The following is a 12,751-nucleotide window of genomic DNA, read 5'->3' as shown; positions in this document are numbered from 1 at the left end:
TAGTGATGTCATCAGTTATAACAGGTCCTTAGTGATGCAATATGTGTCATGTGACACATATTGAACTGAAACATTTGTATTATAATTAATAATAAAACCCACCATGAAGTTCCACAACCTATATTAAAGCCTATGGGTCATGGAATGCCTCTGTGATAATATTATATTTTGCAATAAGGGGGGTAAAATATATTTTACAGGTTAGTGTATTATGCAGGGTGTGGCTATTCAGCTGAAGGCCAAATAGCCAAATATGGCCCTCCATGAGATTTTTATGGTGCCAAGACTGCTCAAGTGCTCCACTGAGTGCTTTTGGATAGCTTCATGATTTTATTATAATCTGACCCACCGCTACCAATGGAAAAATTGGACAAGACTGATATAGGGGAATAATATATATTCTAATGTAAAATATAACTTATCATATGACACTAGGGACATCACTATGAACTGTCCACAAGGATATATTTTACAGCTATCCATAGCCCTTGTGTATTTAATTGAAAAATATTCTTGTGAATAAAAACAAAATATGACAAGGAAGACAAAAAAACACCAAATAACATTCAATAATCATTACTGATGAATAGAATCATTATTGTGCTAGAATGTTATTTCTTTCTTTTAGATCATTCTGAGCATTCTACCCTTCAAGCCTAATTATACCACATTCTGCATTCCATAGTGTTTTGAAATGTTTAGCGCTGTCAGATGATTTTCTAAAAAGTACAACTGTGAGGTGTTTAACCCGTGCCTCCTATTCACGCTCTGTGACAAGCGAATTTCATTAATATGATTATTTTCCCCAAAAGGCTGATCGTACTTTACGCTCCTCTGCATCAGCCACGGTTTTCTCTTGATTCAGTTTCTCCGTTTGTTGCCCTACTTTGGAAATCAGCGCCTCCATGTCCCTGTTTTTCTGTTGAAGTTCTACCTCTTGAACGGCAAGTTTTGACTTCAAATCCTCCACCTGGTGGAATACAACAGGGACCTTGCTAATTAAGTTTCAAGACATTTTTATTTTCAATTATATCAAAATCGCATAGCTTAAAGTTGAAACTATGCCTTGGGCACCATTGTAAACATGTATAATTATTTTGTTCCTCTGGAGGATGTGTGATTATCTTTAGTATTTATCAAATGCTGGCTTGGAGACAGCAAAAAAAAAAAAAGAGAGATTTTTCTGGCTAACGAAGTTGATTTTGTTTAAGGTGATGATTTTCTTTTATGAGTACAGTAGATAACACAAAATGTATGCAGATAATTTTGCTTTTTAAACATTAAGCATTTGGCCAATGAGCATCTGCCAAGTGCCAGATATCAACACTGTTTCTTTGCAAGGCTGACTTGGTTTATATTTGTATAGTACAGGTATGGGATCCATTATCCGGAAACCCATTATCCAGAAAGTTCCACATTTCAGAGAGGCCATCGGCCATAGACTCCATTATAAGCAAATAACTCTAAATTTTATAAATGATTTTCTTTGTGATAATAAAACAGTACCTGTACTTGATCCCAGCTAAAGTATAATTAATCCTTATAGGAGGCAGAACAACCCTATTGGGTTTATTTAATGTTTAAATATTTTTTAGCAGACTTAAGGTATGGAGATCCAAATTAGAGAAAGATTCCTTATCTGGAAAACCCCAGGTCCCAAGCATTCTGGATAACAGGTCTCATACCTGTAATGATAATAGCTAAGAACCATAATTTATTATAAAACTGCTGATTAAAAGATACAGTACATAGTTACATAGAGTACGTAATTTGGGTTGAAAAAGACAAAGGTCCATTAAGTTCAACCCTCCTAAATGACCCACAGTGCATATATATAGCAACAGTAGAAAGCACTTACAGGGACTACTGTAGGTCTGCATAGGTTATTCACCGATCCTTATTCTGTACCTATACATATATATATATATGTTCCAAGTGATAGAGCCAGAAACATAGTGAACTTGAGGAGAAGGCTAATATATACATACCTCTACAGACCTACCTATATCCATATATGCTCACATTAATAATATGTGGGTTGACCCACAAGCTGTGGGACCTGCGGGTTAACCCTTAGGCCAGGCGGGTTAGGTATGCAGGTACGGGTTGGGTGCCGATCCAACATTGGTAACATTTTATGGGTTAGGATTCGGTGTGGGTTAAAGTTTTGCAGGAGGGACTGGTGTAGGTTGAGCTTTTCCTGATACTCACATCGCTAGCTCACATATATAGTATATGAGTATAAGTATACATACCAATACCAATATCGACTAACTAAATGTAGGTCTTGAGATGACAATAGCCTTGGATATAATTCTTGTACAATAAGTGAAGTCATGGCACTATTCAATAAAACAACAGAACAAAACATTTTTCACCTCTGATTGCTTTCATATATTTGTGTGGGGGCAATGGACGCAAGTAGAACTCATTCACAGCTACTTTAGGTATCATGTCTGGAATATTGTGAGTTGCAAAACACACAATCAATTATTAGCTAAATCAGTAAAAGACATTTATCAAATCAAGGCTTATCATATCTCAGGTTTTCTTGGTCTGGTAAATGTGCTTTAGATTTTTATTTTTCTGTGGGTACATGTTATATCCCAGTAATGCAGACAGGCTGTTAGAGTTCACCATATTTATCTCTCACACACACAGAATGGCTTCCCAGTCTCCTCCCACTATCTCCTGAGGCCGCAACACTCTGACATCCTTCAAAAGCATATAACTTTATAAAACATAACATAGATTGTGCAAATTACATAACACCACAGTCTCTCACCTGAAGTGCAGTTGTTTGAAGCTTTTGCAAACCATTTTCCAGTCTCTCCATTTTCTGGACTAGCTCATTCCTTTTCTTTCCAAGGAGGTTCCAGTATAATTTAATAAGTTCCAGAAAGCTTTTGGGGGTTGTGTAGTTGTAATGCTTTTCATTCTGCTGGTATTTTACACTCACTTCATTCACACTTGTATGTGCATAAGTGATGAACTGGCTAATAGACTCCTTCACTTGGGGCTGTGGAGCAAACAAAACCAAAGGAGATTCTGTTAGCCACAATTATCCAATCATTTGTTAAAAGGGTATTTCACCTTTAAGTTGACTTTTAGTTGGTCTTAATCTTTATTTCTTATAGTTTTTGAATAAGTTTCCTTCTTTTGACTCTTTTCAGAAGAAAATGGGGGTCACTAACCGCGGCAGCCAAAAAACTACTGCTCTGTGAGGCTACAATTTTATTGTAATTGTTACTTTTTATTGCTTTGCTTTCTATGCAACCAGGCAGTGGTTTAAATGAGACACAGGAATATGAGTAGGAGAGGGCTCCTACTTATATTCCTGTGTCTCATTTAAACCACTGCCTGGTTGCTAGGGTAAATTGGACCCTAGCAACCAGATAGCTGCTGAAATTCCAAACTGGAAAGCTACTGAACAAAAAGATAAATAAACCACACAAAATAAAAAACGAGGACCAATTGCAAATTAATTCTACATCATACTAAAAGTTAATTTTAAGGTGAACAAACAGTTTAAGTTCAGGTGGGTGAAGCTGAATTGTACAATGTTTATTTGGATAAATACAGTTTCACTTCCCAATGTTGTACATTTATTTACAAAAACAATGATTTACATTACCCAGCAAGCCTAGAGTCTTTTACCTTTGCACAGGGTCGGACTGGGCCACCGGGACACCGGGAAAAATCCCGGTGGGCCCCGGCCCTAGTGGGCCCCAGCGGCCCAGTCCGACCTTTGCCGGCGCTCCCCCTACTGACTGTTCCTCCCCTGACGTGTTCAATTTATACGCGCTCGGGGAGGACGTCAGGCGGGGGCCCTGCAGGGGGGTTAGGGGACGCGGCTGGCGGGGGGTTAGGGGACGCGGCTGGCTGGGGCACCTGCAGGGCCCCTGGAGTGGGAGCCCCGGTGGGCCCTGCACCCCCCAGTCCGACCCTGCCTTTGCATATATCATGGACTTATGCACACTTATATATCCCCAAGTGCATGTTTCTCCAATAGACATCAGCAAGGGTAGGGAAGATTATATATAAGCGCTGGAGCCTCCTGATTGTCCTCCCCTTGTTGATGTCTATTGGAGACCAAGCAAAAGCTATAGGCTTTGTAGGTGGTATAACCTTTTTTATTCTAAAAAGCTGGCCATACACTGAAAGATCCACTCATCTGGCGAGGTCCCAAACTAGTGGATCTTTCCCTGATGTTGGATTGATCTGATCGTTCAGACGGGATGCAGGCTGATGGGAAGAGGACTACACCAGCGTGGCAATATGCTCATTGCCCTGGTAGCATTTTTAAACCTGCCCAATTATCGGCCATATGTTGGTCGGGCAGGCCCCATACACTGGTCAATAAGCTGCCAACTCATCACCATGAAGAAAAAAAATATATATATTTTTTAATTTTAAATATTCTTTAAGCAATTGGTACCCTGTACATTATTAAGCTGAAATTGTTTCCTGCTATTTAATCTGTTGAGTTGCTCTTTTGCTTTAGTTCATTGTTCATTTTTTAAAAGAAATCTCTTATTGTGTTAACTGTATTCAGTCTTTTGCACTCAGTGTATATGGCTATAAATCACTGTAAGCTCATCAGAACACATCATTAACAACATATTGTTACCATTTGCCGGGTGTTTTGACACAAGCCTTGAGCTGCTGCTGAGCCGCTGATATTTAAAAAATGCCATATCAAGTGACTTCATTGTTCCCCATCCACATTACACAGAATTATGTCTACATACTTCATATTATAAACAAAGTTCTGTCCGACCATAATCAAACATTGTATTAAGATTTTCCAGTTCATTTTTCATATAGTATATTGTCTTGCAATATTGTGAGTCTTGCTAAAGCTGGGTGCCCCTTGTGAGCATGTAGGAGACTAATGGAATACTTTGTATATTAAAGGAACAGTAACACCAAAAAATGAAAGTGTATAAAAGTAACTAAAATATAATGTGCTGCTGCCCTGCACTGGTAAAAGTTGTGTGTTTACTTCAGAAAGTCTACTATAATTTATATAAATAAGGTGCTATGTAGCCATGGAGGCAGCCATTTAATGGGAGAAAAGGCACAGGCACATAGCAGATAACAGATAAAACACTATTGTATTCTACAGAACTTATCTGTTATCTGCTATGTAACCTGTGCCTTTTCTCCTTTTTTCCAGCTTGAATGGCTGCCCCCGTGGCTACACAGCAGCTTATTATATAAATTATAGTAGTGTTACTGTAGCAAACACACCAGTTTTACCAGTGCAGGGCAACAGTGCATTATATTTTTATTACTTTAAAGCTCTTTCATTTTTTGGAGTTACTGTTCCTTTAAGAGTGTTTGTCTCAGATGCCAGAAAGTGCTAAAGAATTCCACAAGGCTATAAGGCGAAGAGCAGGATTCACAGATACATATGGATGTATACATATGGATACAGATAGATGGTGAAGTCGGAGAAGGCCTTGTTCTTGGAAGCATTCGCCTACTCTCCACTGGGTGAGTGTTGATAAATGGGCCTCCCCGTGTTGGATCACAAATATGGATTGAACCCTAAAAACCCGATAACCATTAGATGTATCCTGCTGGGTTGGTAAACACTGCACCTGGTGCAGAAGAAATTCTATGATTTATTTTAGAGCATTTTGGCCTCTGGGGCCTTTTCTAATATAAAATGCCCCAGTCTGCCGACTGATATCAATAGGAATCACATGAAAACACAGTTTGCTTCTCTCTACTGTTTTCGGGCAAATCAGCATCAACTAGAAATATTTAATATGATTTGCATGTTAACACCATTTTCCTGGCACATCAACAAAGCCCCTTTCCTCTTGGCACACTATGCCAGGCAAAGCCAGGGGTTCTTCCCTATATGTACTGTATTCTGTGTCAGCAATTGACTGCTGCTTCCCCGCTTTGCATAGCAAATGTATTTGCACAGTTGTCAGGATGATAGACAGGAGGAGAATGATAGGTGCAGTGATCTCTGCTTGTCGTTACATACAATAGCCCAGCAGGAACCGTGATCTGCCGGAGAGACAAGCGGTGGTCCATTCTGGAACATATTACGTTTGTCTCCAGGACACACATGACTTCACGACGGTGTCTCACCTCATTCATAATAGATGCTAATCTTTTCAGGGCTGACTGATGACAGTACTTCCTGCCCTTCACGGAATTAGAGCTGGGTTTTATCAAAGGACTCAAGCAGCCTGCTAATTAGACTAATTCCCTTCATCATGAATTATTTATTTCCATTGGTAGCTGATCACTGTGACATTAATGGGTTCCGCTCAACTTGGTTCCACACTAGTATACCCTATAATATTAACCACAAGCTTGGGGTACTGTCTCTCCGGGTCATTTCTAGCTTGGGAAACATCTGAGGAATTTATTAGGATGGTTTAACTGCTTGAGTTCTGGAGAGACGCTAGTACACAAAATATAAAAGGGAATATAAACTCAATGAAGTTAGGCCAAAAATGATTTGCAATGTATTTTAAATCCATAGTTCCAGTGCAGTAAAGTGTGCAAAACTATTTAGAAATGTCTACTTAGTTTTATGGTATAAATGCACAAAAATCATTACAAAAATCTATTTTTGCTATATTTATATAACTCATGGAGTCACTTTCTTTGACTTGCTGAACTTAATTCTGTCAATCGCTCTGCTAAGCAGTTCTATTTAGGGCTCCAAATTCTGCAGTAATAGAGGCAGGATGTTTCATATAGGATTTGTAGTCTAAATGTTCTGTTATAAAGATAGCTGGGGACTTGTTTATCAAAGGGAACAAAGTTCACCATTTCATCAACATGTTTCAGTTTAATCCAATACAAGAGAAAGGTGTTGAGTTCCCCTTGTGTTAGACTGTTGGGAACACTATGTTTACCCTTTGAATATGCTCCCTAGAGTCTCAGCCATAAACTTGGTTGGTACTGCTGCTTGCGGGAGAACGAAAAGCGACTTAACCATTTGAATGCACTGCACCGTTCATGGACAAAAATGTGTATTTTTTATTGTCCAAGCCTTTAGGATTTGTTATCCTGAACCAGTTAAAAGATTTACTGATCATTAAACATTATAATAAAGCAGCATTAATGAGGATTTTGAAAGACTGGCTGAATCTTTCATCATGTTATACAACTCAGGGCATAGATGTGAGTTTTGCTGTACCCTGGAACAATTATATTACATACACATAGGCGCTATCTCCTATACTACAAAGCAACCATTTAATTATGTCTATATGGCAAATCTGGCATATTCTCCGATCCAAACATAATTTAAATTCACATCACACACTCCATCTAACATTTATACATAACAAAGTATTCCAAAATGGTCAAACCACTCAACCTTTTGTGGGATGGGCAAAGGTAGGCCTTTCAGCAATAAAGCATGTAGTTAATACCCGATTATGGAAACCCAATTATGGAACAAATCCCCGCAATTATAACACAAAATTTAGCTTTCATACAAATTAATAGCCATATGAGGCAAACTTGTATATATGTGACAGAAAGGGATTGAAATAATCCTTTGGACACTTTGCCGAACAAGGGAGGGGAAATTTTTACAAAACTATACATGTACCAATAGATTATACAACACATCATAGAGGTTTTGAAAAATGGCTACAACACTACTGAACTAGAAATGAAAGACATACTTGAATCATTCCACAATAATATCAAAATATTTCCCATGCTTTCATACCAAGATTTTTATTCTCCTATGAAAATCTATGAGCTGAAATTATGGAAAACTCATATCTGCCCAAAATGTAATAAGAATGAGGCAGATACATACCATGCACTACGGGGATGTCCAAAATTAAAAAAATTCTGGCTGAAGGTAAGGGATTTCTCTAAAGCACATCTCCTAAGTTTTGCTCCCCTCACCCCAGAGTGGGCTATTTTAGGTCTCACTATGAGACTTCCCTCCAGGCTAACCCAGGGGCAGCAAGCTATGTATTTTAGTATTGTCCAGAAACATCATAAGCATTATATAACATTAAGAAACAATAGGACGATTTCACTTACCTGCAATTTTGAGCACAATCCTAATTATTTTCCCCTAATGCACCATTTCCCCCAGAATTCAGGCATAATTATGAACACAAATGGGTATTACTCTTATTGCAATTGTGCTGCACCTACCATAGAGGCATCCGATTTATAAATGGATGCAACTGTGCATCTGCTTCTTTACAAACTGGAGGCAATTTTGCCAAATATTTTTAAAGTCTGTCTGGAATCATTTTCGTTGTTTGCCATGCAAGGGATGTATCTCTAATATCAATGCACTAATGCAATACTAAATCTTTGATCTTTTTCGGTAATATACAGAGTAATGCAGCAACATTTTGCAAAATAAAAATCACACTAGTTTCAGCCTAATAGAAAATAGGTTAAAAGTACAAATATTGTATATCAGACTTTTCTTTGCAGTTCCCGTAACACGTTACAGCAAAAAGTGACTTATCCTCACCATCTCAGCTCATGTTGAACATTATAACAAATATACTGAATATTTTAATATTTATAAGGCACATTCATATTTTTTTTGCCAGAACTGCTGCCTGTTCAGATCCGCACACAAATACACATTTGTTAACCTGTACTTCATGCAACCAGCCAAGCCAAACATAGATAAAAAGCAGATGCCAATAGAGTACCGTATATACTCGAGTATAAGCCGAGTTTTTCCATCTCTAATAATGTGCTCAAAAAGGCACCCTCGGCTTATACTAGAGTATATACGGTAGTTACGTTCTCCCGGCCGTTTATTACTGTGGAGGAAGCAAAGCCCGGTGCTGGACGCATTGCATCGCATTACATGTTTACCGTATATACGCTCGTTGCGCGCACCCCCCTGTGGACGACCTTACGTGTGGACGCGTCAGGCGCACGACATCATGTGCTGCGCGTAGCGGAGCAGCATCACTGAGGGCCGCTTGTGCTCGTTGAGCTTGTTCTCGTTGCGCTCATTCACGTTGCGCACAGCCCGACCCCCCCTGAGACCTTACCTCCCGGGTTTAAATCTCACGCGCACTATTGCAATCGCACTGGATTGGCAGGAAGGCTGAATGCGCGGGCCATTACCGGGTAAAGGAGCCCCCTCTTTCAGTTTTCAAGTTTAATTGCAGTACTCTCATTACATAGGGACACGTCTGTGCAAATAAGTCATTTGGCAATCATAGGCTTCCCTGTACATGGGACAGACTCCCAAGAATGGACTTGCTCCCTTGTATCTGACCACAGAATGCAGAGCTGTGGTGTAAGGTTGGCAAGCCAAGACCATATCAGATTTGTGTATGCATGGTCTAATCACTAATTGGGTACCTTCTTCAGTTGCACAGGGATATAGATATAAATTATAAATATTTTAGACAATTAAATAAGCAGTAAACTCAAATGTCGATATTGCCATGTCTTGAATACCCCTGTGCATACAAGAACCTGTCATACCTGCTTCTCACCAAATGTAATGCTCTGGACTTGTCTCTAATACCTGGTAGTTACAAAAGTAGAGTAATCGCTTTATCCCTCCTGTGTGCACAATGGTCACATATCATTTGCTTACATGCCTGTGTATAGCGCACAGTGACAGCGCCAAGACATCCTGTGTATAGGTCAAGATGAAGTCGCTGCAATAGTTGGGGAAATGGGAACAACTCTAGATATGATATGTAACGAAGGTGAAGTGGTTGCTTTCTTTCTAATCTGTTATCCTCTAGTCATGCAAAGCACACAGCAGGATGGCAAGTACTTGATAATTAGTATGGAAGCTTCCTTAGCCTTCCCAAACTTGCTTTTGTCTGCTGCTGTAGCATTTTTCTTTCCCTAAAGTTATCTTTTATTTATTTATCTGTTATTTGATTATTGAAACTTAGCAGTAGCGGCTGCATTTCCCAACCCTAGGCTTATACTCGAGGCAATAAGTTTTTCCAGTTTTCTTAGGTAAAATTAGGTACCTCGGCTTATATTCGGATCGGCTTATACTCGAGTATATACGGTATCTACAGAAATGTCCTCTGTTCTACTTACATCCAGGCCCTCCAGCCTCTGGATAAAGCTGCTGCTAACAGACTGCAGGGCAGCGTCGGGCCAAGCATGAAACCAGTCAATTGCTGTACAGTTCACAAGGGCAGGAAACTTCCTTGCTCTCGCCCTTAGAGTAAAACCCACCGGTGAAAAACACAGGACAATCTGTAACAGAAAAATGCACACACACACATCAGGGTTAGGAGGATATATTTCAGCCAATGCTAATGATATATTGTAACTGCCCAATGAGAAAAGGCATGGCACTGGAGTGTTAAATTAACCCAAATGGATCAGAGGGAATAACTGCTTTTTATTTAATTATAAAGAAAACAGAAAGTGTAAACTGTATAAACTATGTAATAAAACCTGCAATATTACATAAGGGGGTGCATATATTAATATTACCAATGCATGGGCAAGTGCACTTAAGGCCACAAAGTTGTACATTTTAATGCTTATTTAAGAAGCACTTTCATCTGGAGCATATCAGATTGTCTGGTGATTGCACCCACAGTAGGACGCACAGGAGGGCAGCAGAGGTGATGCCTACTTACCTCTCCTGCCAATAGCAGGCATTGGGGGTCTTAAACTGCAAAATGAAACCTGTGGGTGCTCACCTATGGGTCAGGGTGCAAAGTGTGAAAAACATGATGACTTACATCAGGATCAGACTGGCAATCTGTGGGTTCTGGCAAATGCCAGAGGGGCTGCTGTAAGATGCCATAGACAGTCACTATTTATTGGGCTGTTTGGGCCTCTGTGTTTTTTAAATGCAGGGGCCTATATTAAATCCCAGTCCATGCCTGGCTTATGCCTGCTTGTTGCACTTTTCACCATATCCTGTGAATGGTAAATTATCCCATATGTACTACGTCATAGTAAATGAATAAACTCTTTTCAGGAGGTGATTACACTGCACTATGCAAGGATAAAAATGTATATTTATCATTTCCCTAGCCTTCTGGATTTGTTCTAGATCAGGCAAGAGATCTACTGGTCTGGGATGCTGGATCCCTTGGAAGCCTTGGACTTTTGTCCAATCATTACCCACCTCTTACAAATGAATGGTGGAAAATGGTGGACTTTACCAGGAGAATAAAGTTTATTTGCTGTTTTAGCAGCAAAGAGAAGACCAACTTCATATTAATACCCTTGGCTTTCAAAAGAGTTGTTGGACACACAGTCTGTGGCCATACAGTCTATGAGTAGCGTGTAAGACACTTGAATTTTGCCTTTTGTTGCCATCACATATTTTCACAAAACTAAAGACACTTTAATGCTGTTTATCACCCTAGAATACCTGCATGTTGACAGTGAGTAAATGTCATTGTGACCTTTGAAGAAAACTGTGGGTAAATTATAGCCTAACAGATTTTATAGTTTTGGAGGTAGGAACTGAAACAGATGGGCACTTAGATATTTATTTTAGGGAACATTACAGCTCTTTAAGCCACAAAACACCCCCTCTTATCATTGAGTTTCAGCAGCCAAAGTAAAACAGCCTCCATAAATCTACAAACAGAGTCTTTCTAATGGACAGTCCCAGGCAGAAATTGTGACTGATGATTTTTTTTGTGACCTGCAGAAAAAACCTGTGATACTTTTCCCAGCACCATAAAATACTAATGAATCATCAGAATTTCAAAGGCAAGTGGCAGCCAGCCAGTAGGAACATGTGTTTCTCTTCTTATACGAGCAGCAGGGACCTTTTCTTTCTTTTTATCCTCACCTTCAGCTGTCGGCGGATGCGATCAATAAAAAATTGCCAGCAGTTCTCTCTGGAGTCCGGCAGGCCCAGGGCACGCAACTCCATTCGTGTAGAAGAGACAATGCTATCAACTTCTTCTTCACTAAAGAGATCTGGGATTTCACCTGCGGGTTACAATTCCAAACACACAGCATGGGGGGACGGCTTGAGTATGTAATAAGTATGTAATAAGGCTTGCATGGTCATAAACGAGGGGACTAGGTTGAAACTATTTTTTAAAGGTATTTTTAAGATGTATCTCTAAATATACTATACAGGTATTGGACCCATTATCCAGAATTTTCGGGACCAAGGGTATTCCGGATAAGGGGGTCTTTCCGTAATTTGGATCTCTATAACTTAAGTCTACTAAAAAATCAATAAAACATTAATAAAACCCAATATGATTGTTTTGCATCCAATAAGAATTATTTATATCTTAGTTGGGATCAATTACAAGGTACTGTTTTATTATTACAGAGAAAAAGGAAATCAGTTTTAAAATTCTAATTTGTTTGATTAAAATGGAGTCTATGGGAGACGGGCTTTCCGTAATTCGGAGCTTTCTGGATAACGGGTTTCCGGATAAGGGATCCCATACCTGTACTAACAATTCTGAACCCTTATGAAGATACCAAGGGTTAGATTTCCCTTCCCAGCGAGGCCGCTGAAGCAACAGCACAGGAGGCAGTGTTCAATGATAATAGCAATAAACTCAGTTCCACAGTACAGCCCTCCAAAACTAGCCAAATATTTTAATATCCATTTATTTGGCGAGGTGGTGAAACAAAGGCCAAATGATTGGATCATAAAGATGGTAAATGCAGGTAAACTGATGAGGACAAATGTTGCAATCCTTGCCTCAATGGGATTTTTAAATCTGCCCCATTAATAACTGGGCAATTTTTGGTCAGGTTTTGGTCAGACAGGCCAATTAGTGGGCCCCATACACAA

The 12,751-nt window shown here is 39.4% G+C and overlaps 1 protein-coding gene across 1 annotated transcript in view; it reads right to left on the bottom strand.

Moving 5' to 3' along the window:
* LOC100497531 (dynein heavy chain 11, axonemal) overlaps nt 1-12,751 on the bottom strand; it is a 187,259-nt gene that overhangs the window by 61,265 nt on the left and 113,243 nt on the right. Inside the window, exons 53-56 of the mRNA XM_031893873.1 lie at nt 11,780-11,922; nt 10,051-10,212; nt 2,786-3,019; nt 824-970 (exon numbers count right to left, since the gene is read on the bottom strand). Of these exons, the coding sequence (XP_031749733.1) occupies nt 824-970; nt 2,786-3,019; nt 10,051-10,212; nt 11,780-11,922 (686 nt within the window). The remainder of the gene's footprint in view (nt 1-823; nt 971-2,785; nt 3,020-10,050; nt 10,213-11,779; nt 11,923-12,751) is intronic.

The sequence above is a fragment of the Xenopus tropicalis genome, chromosome 9, assembly GCF_000004195.4.
Source record: "Xenopus tropicalis strain Nigerian chromosome 9, UCB_Xtro_10.0, whole genome shotgun sequence".
In the NCBI taxonomy this organism is placed as follows: domain Eukaryota; kingdom Metazoa; phylum Chordata; class Amphibia; order Anura; family Pipidae; genus Xenopus; species Xenopus tropicalis.
This window is presented reverse-complemented; position numbering and strand designations above follow the sequence as displayed.